General features: G+C 32.3%; 4 protein-coding genes across 5 annotated transcripts in view; 3 read left to right on the forward strand and 1 right to left on the reverse strand.

Annotated features, from left to right (window-relative positions):
* The window catches only part of LOC120348816 (regulator of G-protein signaling 20-like), a 34,491-nt gene extending 26,237 nt beyond the window's left edge, over positions 1-8,254 (forward strand). The window contains exon 5 of the mRNA XM_039422109.1: positions 1,107-8,254. Coding sequence (XP_039278043.1) covers positions 1,107-1,343 — 237 coding nt within the window. The 3' untranslated portion in view covers positions 1,344-8,254. The remainder of the gene's footprint in view (positions 1-1,106) is intronic.
* Positions 1-14,356, reverse strand: part of LOC111061043 (semaphorin-1A) — a 530,166-nt gene that overhangs the window by 196,153 nt on the left and 319,657 nt on the right. The window lies entirely within an intron of this gene.
* LOC111060595 (fizzy-related protein homolog) overlaps positions 13,525-14,356 on the forward strand; it is a 92,042-nt gene continuing 91,210 nt past the window's right edge. Inside the window, exon 1 of the mRNA XM_039422106.1 lies at positions 13,525-13,801. The gene's annotated coding sequence lies outside the window, so the exon portion shown is untranslated. The remainder of the gene's footprint in view (positions 13,802-14,356) is intronic.
* The window catches only part of LOC111048336 (fizzy-related protein homolog), a 34,513-nt gene continuing 33,690 nt past the window's right edge, over positions 13,534-14,356 (forward strand). Inside the window, 1 exon segment of the mRNA XM_039422107.1 lies at positions 13,534-13,801. The gene's annotated coding sequence lies outside the window, so the exon portion shown is untranslated.

A 14,356-nucleotide genomic window follows, 5' to 3' on the forward strand; every position in this document is an offset into this window, starting at 1 on the left:
ACTGATTTAATTTACTGAATTTCTATAAGTGTTAGTCTACTGCATCGTTAACTTCATAGTCTTCAAGTCTATAACAGAACTATGAACACCTTTCAAATAAATATTACCAATCTAGGAGTGAATACATCATCTGATAGGTAATGAAATTATATTATTGAGTAGGCTATTATAATGAAATTATGTGAATAAGTGAGTAAGTATGTATGTATGATATACCTGATAAGTCTACAATCATGATATAGATGATGTGTCTTCTACCTTCTAGTCATGATAATGTCTACATGACTGTATGGATATGCTAAGGGTGTCAAAACATAGTGGAGCGACTAAGGCAGTTTCAGACTCGAGAGTGTAGAATGTAATGCATGTAATTGAATGATGGTGCACATACTGCTCCTCTATTTGCCACAAGAGTGCGCCTCCATCTAATTGCATGCTACATGGTCTAAAAAATAAAGGTGTGTACAGACTTTCGCTCTGCTCCGCAACCGAACGTCACTCGAGCAGATCGATTGATGATCGACCGGGGAGCAAGAGTGGAACGCGAGAAGAGCTAACATCTCCTGTAACGTTCATGATCGGTACGACTGCAGAGCGGGGGCGGAGCGACTGCGGTGCGATGGAGGCACGAGGGCGGAGCTGGCGCGGAGCGGGTTGGAGGCGCGTATATCTGTACGCAGCTTAAGGTCTACATGGTTTCAGGCCTTGACATGCTACACTCTTAAGCTTGAAGCTACCTCCACCACTCCACCATGTTTGCACCCTAGGGTCAAAACATAGTGGTGGGGAAGGTAGAGTGTATCCGAGAAGGTAGCCGTGATTGATGGAAATAATGAATTTATGATGAAATGAGAAGAAGGAGGAAGGAAGCAGAGACATTTAAACACTCTCAGATCCCTTCTCTGATACACTCTACATTCCCTGCTCCACTATTTTATTATTCTAAGACTGAACGCTGGACTGGTGGCTGGAGGTGGGCAGGGCTTACAGAGAGTGGGTGTGGCCATAGGCCACACCCCTCAATTCCTATTGGACAGACTAATTTGCAAAGAATTTTTTTTAATCAAATAAATTGTTTGAGTTGACATTGTTGTTGATTGTTTTAGGTGAGCCTGGACTCGAGGGTGCGCGACCAGGTGAACAAGAACATGGTCTCGCCGACGCCACACACGTTTGACGAGGCACAACTGCAGATCTACACCCTCATGCACCGCGACTCGTATCCGCGCTTCATCAACTCCACATCCTACAAGCAGTTGGCACAACTGACCAGCAGCGACGACAACAGTGCTGCCAACAGCGGCTCGGGAACGCCCACCACGCGCCGGCAGAGCAACGCATAATGAACGGCTTCCCAAACATGGCTGCTGCCACTCCCCAAACATGGTTGCCAACGTTCGGGAGCCGGCGCCAATTTCAAACAAACTGTCGATTTGAAATTAAGCGTGCGTCTGTGTGTGTGGTGTGTGCTAAACATGTACTAAACTGCCCTGTGCAACAATATGTGAATATTTCGAATAAAATTCGCACTCTCTGTAATACTAGTAATAATACTTAGAGATCACAAAAATAATTCAAGCAAGTGGTGGTTCTCAAAGAGTTCCAACACCTTGCTACTGTTACACACTACAAAAAACAACTGATTAGTTGGGTCTTTATCATGCATACAACATGATGATAAATAAATAAATTATTATACATAACATATTATAAATAATGATAATGAATGAATAAGATGTTACTTTTTATACTTTTTACTAGGTAATTGATGATGATTTAGTTTAGTGTGTATGTGTGTATACAATGCATTATTCAAAGTAGGTGCAACGAATCTGTACTGTATTATACTTTGAATTGTGTTGTTGTTTTTGTCTCACAAATTGTTGATGATTATTATTTGAAAAGTGAACACTGTTGCACAAAATTATGAATTGTTGCCAGCAATCTCAGTTACCCCTATGTTTTTGGCTGGAGGTTCAACAATTTCAGTTCTATTTATGATTTAAGTTGGAGGTCGTTTACTTAAAAATGGAATTTGTACAAAGATAAAGATACTGTCGTCGCTATGAATGCTAAAAAATATTGTATTAATGTTAATAATTTGATTCTTTTTAATGAGAGAGTCTGTTTATAATTCATTACTCTTTTATACTGGACCAAGTTATGTACAAATATCTAGTCATAACAATTAAACTTAATGAAAAAGTAATATTGTCAGTTATTATGAAACAATATGATGTAAATGTTACTATAAACTACTTGAAATTTGTAATGAATGATGAAAAGTAATATGAAACACAGATTAAACAGGCGATAAGCTGTAGAGAAACTGAGAATAAGAGAAGCCTTTCCAAAAAGCAAATTGAGATGATAGATGATTATAATTTAGGAAAGACAAATTTGAAGACATTGATTGGCTGTGAAGCTTCATTATAATACTCATAAAATCACTCAAACAAAATGGAGGATGAAGATAGAAGCAGAAGATGTTGGATCTGACAAATCATGTGATACTCTCTGCATCAGGACAATTTATTGTTGAGTGATAACTATTATTTCAATCAGAATTCGACAAGTGATAAACGTAGGTACCGTAGCTGCTGCAGAGGACAATGTGTTGTGTAAAGACTTGTGCGTTCAGTTATATGTGTGTAATATACAGTAATATTATCTTGAAAATAAAGCTTTAATAACAATAATGACGATACTAAAACAAAACACAATTTTAATATTACTTATGCTATATGCACGTGCATATCGAATGATGGGAAACTACAATTTAAAATGCATTGTGTCTATGGTACCATCTATAAGGATTAAACATATACGAGGGCCTATTGAGTGAATGTGATTCAGATTTTGGCCTACGGAGGTAGCTCTTTATTAATAAATAATTATTATTATAACCATGGGATAATAATTATAATTATTATATTGTAAACAGTATCGTTTTAAAATGTTCCATCTTTATCGTCCTGTATTAGTTCAATGTCATCTCTCTCACTCTGCTTTGATAGCCTATATTTCAATTTTACCGATTCTGTTGAATATGATTGTAACGATTTGTAATAGGATAGACTAAATTTGATTTGCAGCAGGATGCCTAAATAATACGGATCTTGTATAGATGAGGGTATGCATGTATTCAGTAATTTATAAGAAAGAGTAAACGGTGATCCTAATACCTATAATATATAGATGAATAATCCAGTTTGAATAAGTATGAAAAAAGTTACTCTACAAGTTTGAACAAGTGAAGAATCAACTTAAATTCTAAATGTACTCACGAATGTACAGATTTTAGAACAAAATGTAAAGAAATCATAAATTCACTTCAAATAGCCTACAAACCTACCAAGAAATATCATTGAAGATTGAAATATCATCAATTCCAATGCGTTTTCAACGTATTCTAATTTCAAATTTTCCTTCCCGCACAGTTACAAGAAAAACATTAATATTTTATTTCATTTTATTATAAAAAGCTCATTGACATCCAAGCAGATGAATAGTCAACGTGGGCATTATGCATTCCAAAAAGTTTCAATTCTCTCTGGAATAACAACTACGGTACCAAATTTAATAAGATAGACCGACTATTCCATAGACCTGAATATCGCAAGTAGAGTGTATGCAATTCAATACTACTCTAAAATGTATGCTAAATTGATGTAAAAAAATTCAAGTTTTTGAGAGTTTTCATTCATGTTTAACTGTTCTCAACATGAAAATACCATCAGATACAACAAATACAGTATAAAAATATACTAATATGGCTATTCATTTTTTTTAAATTGTATCCTGCAAGTGCATGATACTCTTGATAAATTTGTCTAGCATGTATTACACATATTACATATTATGTAGTAGTATGTACCAACATATAACACATTATGATGTGGAAACTTATGTTTATGAAATATTCGATACTGTTTTATTTTTCAAGTATTTATAAAGAAGAAATTTTATGCACAAATTGGCATTGCTACACGATGTATTGTATCTTGTACAAAATCAGATACCAGCAGGAAATATTTTGCACATTATTATTGATGTGGAAACTCATGTTTATAAAATATACGAGACTGTTTAATTTTTCAAGTATTTATAATGAAGAAATTTTATGCACAAATTGGCATTGCTACACGATGTATTGTAGCTTGTACAAAATCAGATACCAGCAGGAAATATTTTGCACATTATTATTGATGTGGAAATTTATGTTTATAAAATATACGAGACTGTTTAATTTTTCAAGTATTCATAATGAAGAAATTGTATGCACAAATTGGCATTGCTACACGATTTATTCAATATCTATTGCAAATTCGTACAATCTAAGACAAAATCTTATCATGTCTTATTTCTATAATTATTTTCGGTCTTCCAAATATTATGAAACCTTGTAAAATAACTGGGAAGTATGTAGAGGATATGTGCGGAATAAGGTGTCTGTCAAAGAAACTCCAAAGAAAATATAAAATATTATTACAATATATTATCACAAACAAGTAAATCTACTTTCAAGCATTATCAGTATTCATTATTAATAAGTCAACGTTTAATTCAAATATTTATCATCTTGAAGCAAAACAGCAAATCTCATGTGAGTATATTTGCTTGCATATATTTTATCTCCAGATTATTTTTGAGTGAGCATGAGATTTTTCTTCAAGATTTCGAAACCTTGAGCACTGGCTAACGAGATAATTTCTGTTCAATTCTATTCACGCCTATTTGAAAGCCAAGTTATTTCATTGTATCTCTGATTGTAAATAGTGCTTCCACATATATAAATCAGTAGAAAACGTAAAAATATAAAATCCTCCAATTCTTGAGAAATTGTTCTCAATGAACTACTTTTAATGAATTATACTTTGTCAGTAGACGAGGTAGTAAAAGACCTGGATCAAAACCTTCTAATTTCTCATCGATTTCATTCAAACCGGTACAATTCATGAGAAACATTACCTATTTCATGAATATCACTGTACCTTCATTTACGATGAATATTGAAAGCAATTTTAAAAAGATCTGCTAGTATACGGTACTGTCCAATGTATTTGAAAAGAATGCTTTTGCACTTATTGTAGACCTTATTTTTGGTATTGAGTAGTATTGTCAGTATTGCTTTACAGTAACTATCATTGTTAAAGTTTTCAATTCTACTAGAAGTTTTTAAAATATATTGGAGGTGGAATCTCATCATTTGAAGATATATGGTCTGCATAATCCAAAGATATTTAAATTGTTTACTATCTAATAATAATTATGTCTAGTTTGTTTGATAGTATCATTCGTTGCTCCAAATTCTCTATTTTTAACTCTGTTGAAGTTCTGACACTGTGTTACTTGTAAATATTTGAAAAACACTCACTTTTGTTGGAGTATTGAGGAATGCATTTCACTCCTGAAGAGGAGCGACAGCTTCATCAGCCTGACACCAGGGGCGCTTGCTCTTATAGGTTTGGACTGTGTGGCCAAAACGTGGGAAAATATTACATTCGATTTGAAGTTGAGTTGATCATTTAATAAGTTGGATTTGTTGGCTGATGAAGCTCCTCTTCAGGAGTGAAATGCATTCCTCAATACTCCAAAAAATATTTTTTCAAATATTTACAAGTAACACTTATTATATAGTGTTTCGTCATGGAAAGCAACTTCAATCTCTATTTTTGTTGAATGTATGAAACTAAACGAGCAAATATGAGTATATTCACTTCTACTGCTGGAGAGTATAAATATTATTGTACCTACTGTATCAAAATTACCTACCTACCTAAATGTCAAATTTAGTGTCTACCCAAAGAAATGTGTTACCAGTTTTAAGCATTTTTTTTTTTTTTTCTTGTTTATAATAATTGAAAAATAACTCATTAGAACCTACCAAAGATAAACTAGTTTTCAATGAACTTGGCAGAAATTAGGCCCAAATTGTACAAGTTGCCAAGTTATATAGCCTAAGTTGTACCAAAGGAACTTGTTATGCCCAAAGTAATAATTTGTTACCCGGGTCTAACTAAAATTGGTAAACGACACCAAAAATTTATTATACTATTCATGTATCGTTATGTTAATGTATCTTTGTCTTTTAGTTAACAAAATCCATAGAATTGAAAGGGAATTATCCGATTTTCCCTAAACACAACCTTGAAATGTACCTACCGTATCTGTGAATTTTTGTGGAAATTGTTTGCTTCAATTGCATGGAATCACAGTAACCATATTACTATATTGGGTAATATAGTTACTGTACATAGAATGATGGGAAATTTTTACATAAAATATGTGTGTCGTAAATTTAATTGAAAAATTTATCTTAAACGTTTTTATTCAAATATAATCTTTTTACTTTTGAAACCCACATTTGGATTTGTATACAAGTATGAGGACTTCTAGGGGCAAACATCAGTATTGGTCACCTTCATCAACTCAAACCATGAATAATGAACTTGAAAAAAAAATTAAACCAATATCCTTTAAAAAAATGTGTATGAGCATACTTTTGCTTAGACAAATTGCATGAGAAAAAAATCACAGCAATTCATTTCTACATACTGTAATTATCTGTATCATAAAGAAAGGATAAGCGTAAGTCTAACCTATAGGTAACCTATTTATTTTATTTATAGGAGAATCTATTTGTTTGTTTCTGTCTATATGAAGAGGTCCTCACAATTGTCAATTTCATTCAAGTTTGAACTTGGGTAACTTAAAAACATTTTGAATGCACCTGTTAGTAATCTACTGCTTTACACATGATTGTTGTTTGTTGATCAACTGTTAATTATTGTTAATCAACTAAAGCTGCTGTTGATTATTTGATTTTTTTGAAATTGGCATTGAAGAGTATGAAGTATTGAACAATTATTCGTAGAAATCACATCTATTACAATATCGGTGACAAATTAACATCCAACCATTATTAGAGATATGAGTAAAAAAATAAACTTACTGGCACTAACAACAACTGAGAACATAGTCCTATGAGTTTACATCATGAACGCACAAATTGATTAACTTTTAACTATGTGTATATGTATATTAAAGTTATTATTGTTAAATTTGTTGAGTTACCAAACTGTATAGAGTGAGTGTGGAAAATGTTTTTTGTTGGAAGAACTAAACGCGCAGAGTTTTCAAGTAATCGGCAATCAATTTTGATAGTGTTTAATATTGGAGATCTGACCTCTGGTAAAGGAGGCTGAAATGTTCAATCATCAAACATCAAGAACATAATAAGAATGTACAGGTTTTTCCAATTTGAATGAATTGGTTGTAATAATTTTCTAAGATCACTTTGAAAATCAAAATAATTATGCAAATAAATTGTTGTTGAATGGTTACGGTACTTTAAATAATAATATGTATAGGTCTTACAATAATTACCGGTCTAAATGACAGAACTTTGATAGACAAATTGTAAAAAGGTCTCAATTTATGGATGCTGTATATTTATTCTAGCTGTATTTTACTGAGATTCCATTGATTTGTATGATGTATTTTTTAGCTTTATTCACCCTTTATTGCTTTCGGGCACAAATCTTGAAGGAAATTAATTTTTGGTACCTACAATCATAAACTGCAATATCATCGCCATTGTAATTAACTTGAAAGATAAAAATTTGGTACCTACTGTCAAGCAATCACAATTTTTACTTGTTTTTAACAGAGCAATAATAGCTCATTCTTCTTTATGAAAGTCATGAAGAAAAAATTGTTTTTGTAAAATTTTGTAGGTACAAATTCCTCCCTATATTTAACTCTCTTCTCATGATGTATAATATAGATTTTTCATTTTTCATGACTGTCCATTGGGCATTGATCAATACCTAAAACTAAACTCAAGCATCAAATTGAAAACTATTTTGCTTCAAGTCACGAAGTGAGTGCTTTATTTTATTAAAAAAGCTCATTTTAAATCATGTTGAATGATTCTTAATTATTTGAATTAAAAAATAATGGATCTTCATTTATATCCATTTGAGTACTTCTTATTTGGCCAACTCAAAAATAAATTAGAGAATTCAACAAATATTTAGCAGAGCTAAATTCTTCAACTGATTGCAATAAAACTTGTATTGACTTACAAGTGTTTGAAAGTGTAGGCTACCTATTAGCCTATAAATTAGATCATTATGAGTATTGATTTCACACTGGCTTCTGTATGTACCTACATTGAGAAGAAATCTTAATTCTTATGAATGACATTTTTACAAATAGGCCTACAAGTATGCGAATTTTACACCAGCTATACTGTACTAAAAACGAAAAACACTTACTAAAGAGTGTGATCACTGAGCAATGCTATTCTGATAATGTGTACTTGGATATTAATAATCAAGAACTATTTTCAATATTGAAAATAGATGTTTATTTAGATGGATGGGTAACGTATCAAGCTATCATTCGCAATAACGTTTATGTAAACATAATTAATTTAAGTATGAGTTACCAATATTTTGCGAATTCATCATAGTAGGCTATAATTAGATCAGTAATCACTTACTGCATTTGACAGCATTCGTGAAGTACGTTTCTGTTTGAAATTTGAGCTTATTTGTTCTAAAATAAGGATTGAAAGTAATAATGTACATTGACTTCCACATTCTAATGATACCGTATGCAGTAGCCTATGGTAAGACATTATATAGTATTTATGGAATGTGTATAAATGTGTTTTCCACAAGCGAGATTTTAAAATAAAGTAGGCTTAACAGTGCATCTCAAAAGCAAAGATGGATACCTGTCAACTGGACCACTATTATTGAAGGGATGACTGAACGAATTACCATAATAAATAATCAATTCCTTTTCAGTTTCTCTTTATTTTTAATTATTGTTATGTTCAATGTAATAACTTAATCTAGTCATCTTAATACATAAGTCGATATTTATAAGAAGTGCGTATGAGAGTACCTATATCGTACGTTGTATAGAAACCGTATTTTTAACTAAGTTGGAACCATCTGTCCAACTTTCCATCATTGATGAGTAATAATGTTGAAAATTCCCCCTATGGACCTGAATCATCTCATGCATATATATAACACATATATATATAAAATATCTCAGTTGCCACTTTTTCTCACTCTTATAAGTGATCTTAACAATTATATTAAAAAAGATTATCCTATTTAGAAAAAAGGGTACCGAACAGCCTCAATGATCAATGCTGGATCAAACAAATTGGAACAAAAGATAATACAATTAACAATTAAGAACAAACAAATTCAGTTTAAGAATAAAATTGCAACACCCAATGGGTTCATTTCATAGAAACTAAATAGGCTAAGTAAGGATCAATAAACAATCAAATAGTTTTATTATTTGTTCTTGAGCAAGTTTCAATAATGCACTTTAGTTTTAGTTTTCAAATTTATAATTAAATTTTTAGTAATATTGTATTTTAGTTTCATGAAATAGCACAACTCGCATCCGCGCTAAGATTCTTTCTTTGCGGATGCTAATTTTTCCATAAAATGTAATTTATATTTATGTTTGTGAACTGTATTTCGAATGGAAATAAATTTGATTTGATTTGAAAGTACTCATACAAATGAGAGTTGCTATCCTAATCAGATACATAATACATTCTTGATTATAACAACTATTTATAACAATTTATTTATCTATTTATAATTTTTACAAAGTAGCACTGATTGGGAGAGAAAAACTAAGGATACTCCTTGTACTATTTCTCTCCCAAATTTAAATAACATTTTATAAGTCCGAAATAGGGTTAAGGTTTCACTTTTCTAAAATTTAGTTCATTTTCACTAAAAAACAACGAAAAATAAGAATTTTAAATTTTGACGATTAACAGAACAAATGATCATAACACGAACATTACAAAAAAATCCCGCTACGATAATATAATAACAATATTCAAAATTAACATTAGAAATTACAAAAAATACATAAATAGTGATAATTAGGATAAATAAATAAAGGAGCGGCGAAGGTGTAGAGGGTATCAGAGAAGCTAAGTAAGAGGGTTATAAAGTAATGTATCTATTAAAATGTGGTGGAGGGTAGAGGGAATTTGATTGTAGTACCGTATTGAAAAGTGATTCATATATTGAAATGTGGTTACTCTGTTGCATATCCATACTTTTTCACTATTAAAATTACACTTGAATTTTGAAAAACACTTATGGAGTGAAAATGCACTTACATTGGTAGTGACGATTGTATCGACCTGTGTTTGGTCATCCTCAGACTGTCTGTACAAATGTTGAATGCTGTTTTTAATGTACAGTTTTTGAGCTGTTTTTCTGTTTTCTGAGCAGGTGAGTTGGACAGTCCGAAGATGACCAACAACAGGTCAAAACGATCGTCACTACCAATGTAAGTGCATTTTCACTCCACAAGTGTTTTTTAAAATTCAAGTGAAATGTGGTAGTACATCGTGGTGCGGCGACGGTGAATAGAAGGTAGAAAGAAGCGGAGACATTCATATGCATGCATTCTAAAGGGTGCTTGCATAGTGAGAAGGTAGAGGGGAGAGGTCGAGGTCGAGATAGAGGTATAGTTTGTGTAAAACAAGTTTGAGACTTGGCTCTCCATATTCGAAGAAATTACAGGGTTGCCAAATCGTGTAAAATACGTTCTTCCGAGTATGTTTGACAATTGGAAAAATAATTTCAATTATTTCTGAGAAACTTTCTCGCTTTCACCACCTACTTATCTTTTGAAACAAAAAGGTTTCTAGCAAGTCGAAAATTTCATGTTTTCTGCTCGAAATGTCTCGACATTGACGAACATAATTATTAATTGAAAAATAACTATGGGTCGGATAAAAATGATCCAGACACCAATAGGAGACAGTCTCCCTGTTCATTTGATATAAAATTTTACCTACTCATTACGACGCTACATGATTCTGAGAGAAGTGATATTCAAAAGAAAAACAAATCTTCGCGATGTTTCCAATTTTATCATAAAAGTTAAATTTTCCTTTTAACCTTTCAAGCCGAAACTTTTTTAGCACTACTAGGATATCGGGGATGATATTACACATCCAATTCTGACGTTGAATTGGAAATTTGAGAAAGTTGCAATTTTACACGATTTGGCAACACTGTAATTTCTTCGGATGGAGGGCCAAGTCTCAACTTGTTTTACACAAACTATAAATGGATATGGGACAAATACATATATATTGTGTTATAAGTCGTGTGGTAAACCTATATCTCAACCTCCTCACTATGCGGGCGCCCCACAACACAACATGCGTATTTGTGCTACTTTGAGGTACATCTATCTCGGCCTCTTACCATCACCTCTACTTCCTCACTATGCGAGAACCCTTAGGGTGAAGACATGGTGGAGTGGTGAAGGTAGCTTCAAGCTTGAGCTTCATGCATGTAAATCGATAAAGCTGTATATGTTTTGACCCATCTAAATACATGCATTTCATTCAACACTTAATCTTGAAAAGCTACCTTCATCGTTCCACCATGGTTCCACCAATAACTTATCCTGATAGTTACAGTATTTTATCTACATCAGTCACCAATTTATTGAAGGGTTCCTACACATATGACTCACTCTGTATAGTTGAGGGTTTTTGACCCTTAGGGTCAGACCAAGCGGTTTTTCAGATGGCGTTTTTAGAATAAGCAGGGGAGGAAGCTGTCTGAGTGGGTTATCTCCTGAAAAAGTGCTTAATGTGGTTTGCCCCTTATACACTCCCAGCTACCTTCTCTGCTACATTCTATCTTTGACGCTCCTCTATGTTTTTACTCTTATTGATATAGCCCTGATATGCATTCAATATGATGTAAGCTATTTCTCTTAGAAAAAAATGATTTTGAACTCACAGACTACTCTTAGTGGAAATTTTACTGAGAGATTGACAGGCACTCAAACATTTTTCAACTTTTGATTATTGAGAATCGTCAAGTTGGATTTTGAAGGTACATTCCAAAAAAAATGACTCAACATCTGGCTTGTCAAATACCGTATTTTTGGAGTTGTGTTGTAACTCAAGATAGGTACTCAAATGTGTATCCCATACTCAAATGGGAATTCTATGAAATCTTATTACAGTGGAACCTCGATATAGTAGGCTTACATCACAAGTGGCCGCTCAAAAAATGTAGCCTACTATGAGGTCTGTGCTTGATAAGGGTGTGCTATATTATGGACATAGCCTTGAGCTATATGGCCGTTTAAAGGAACTGCAGAAAAATCTACGATAACGGGGTGTACTCCAGTGGAGCATCGATATCGTACACCCCGTTATAGTACATTTTTTCTGCGCTCCCTTGAAATGTCCATATAACGCAATCATAACTATGTCCATAAACCACACCCAGATTTAGTACAGATTAAATGAAAAGACTAAGAAAATTGTCACTACACAAAAAGATTTAGTACAGACCACGGTATATAGAAGAAGTATTCCATCTAAATACCGTGGTACAGACCTTGTAATAGTATATTTTTGAGCGGTCCCTTTAGATTTTGCCTATATATACTATATTGAAGTTCCACTTCAATGGAAAAGAATGACTATCATGAATATTAGATAATTGAATGTCATCTAGTAAATTCATAGTTGAATGACTATGAAAGTCTTGCTTCCAGTTGCACTTGCAGTATACCTATTAAAATTAATTTAAATTAAATTACATAACTGTTATCTAAAAAATAATGATCAGATCCCTAGTAACCATTGATAGGATTGGTTAATCATGATTAAATTGGATAGATGTGCAAGCAAGTCTTTGTTTCCCAAGTTGCAGTCTTTTTTCAAGTAACCTACTGAATAAATTATGAAATAAAATATTCTAATTTACCAGCTTACACTGGGCACTGCGGTAAGGTGAGAATAATAAAAAAGTATCTGATCTATAAAAAATGCCATTCCCGGTCTTCAATAATAGTTACCTTCATTCAAAAATTTGAAAGTCCGTTTTACAAGTATTCTTCTTCCATTTTCTCTTCAAAAATGCAAAAGTTTCAGAAATCCATTTATAATGAGGTCCATATGATAATGGCAGAGTTTTTTTTAGCAATTGTATTACTATCCTTGTCTATCATTCAACAAAGCGGATACCGCTATCTCTTACTCGCTTTGCTTTGTTACCAGATAGTTCTCCAACAATGTAGAAATATAATTAATTAACAGAATATTTAATCTTGATTATAGAAATTCAGCATGAAATTATTGAAAAATATAATTCCTTGCTTGATAAACTATAATTTATCATTCTAAACGATAATTAACTGTTAATATTACATCAATAAACCTGAATCAGCTATCGTCTATAGAAGGCATTGACAAGACAGAGGATCGGCGACGTTATTCTCCTTTCTCCACCGCCATTATTACGTGGACCTCACTATAGAAAGTATTGGCTCCTAAGTAAGTCACGGTTTATCGTGATTTTCGTAGCTTGTTGTCTTTCCACTTTGTGAGCAACCAATTTAGTTCCAGTAGCGCAGAGCTTTCCAACCACTCCAACAAGCTACTCTTCTAAACAAAGCTAAAATGTCTGCTGGCCTGCTGGGTAATTTACCGTCTGTTCTGTTGGTAAATTTTATTCGTTTTCAGTTTTGATGATGGCGATAGACTGAATCTATTTGTTCAATTTCCTTCGTTAGTTAGTTGCATGAACTAACGTGATTTATTTGCTAGCTAACGAAGGTATCAATGTTTTTAAATTTAATTTTTATTTTACTGTAACCTAGGAAATTGTTTTTTTTAAAGTGAGGAAGTTTGGAGTAATCAACGAACGCTACAAGATTTGGATTTCTCTCGCCTTGCATAACATTATATTTCACTTACAAGGTAAATAATTAGTTGATAATAACGTTCTATACTTAAATTTATAATTATATAACTTCTCAATATTTATAATTTAAGAACCTATTCTGCAAATTTATTATGATGCAGAAATAGCTTTCTTTTATAACCATTCTGTGAACACGAAACTTTACATTCTTGTTGTAATCACCTCCCACTCAACTTTTTCTAATTTAAATATATCCTATCAACAAATTAAGGATCAATATGGAATGTATTAAATTTATTTGAAGCAAGATTAATAATTAAAAAGTGTATAACTTTATCTGTAGGGATTTTGAATTTTCAAAATCTGTTATCTAACCTGTACAAACGATTGTTCCATTCATTTGGATTATTTAACCTTATAGCCCACCTTTCTACTTCTATTCTATCTTCAATTATAAACTCTCACTTTTATTATAAATGTCTAGTTCTGTACGAGTAACTTATTTATTATTGATAAAAAAACTCTGAAATTAATTTGTAGGTGGGCCTATAATTTTTGTAATTAACATGTTCAATTTTATATAGGTTAGAAGCTTTAAAATTAAACATTAA

This window comes from Nilaparvata lugens, chromosome 2 (assembly GCF_014356525.2).
Source record: "Nilaparvata lugens isolate BPH chromosome 2, ASM1435652v1, whole genome shotgun sequence".
Classification (NCBI taxonomy): Eukaryota; Metazoa; Arthropoda; class Insecta; order Hemiptera; family Delphacidae; genus Nilaparvata; species Nilaparvata lugens.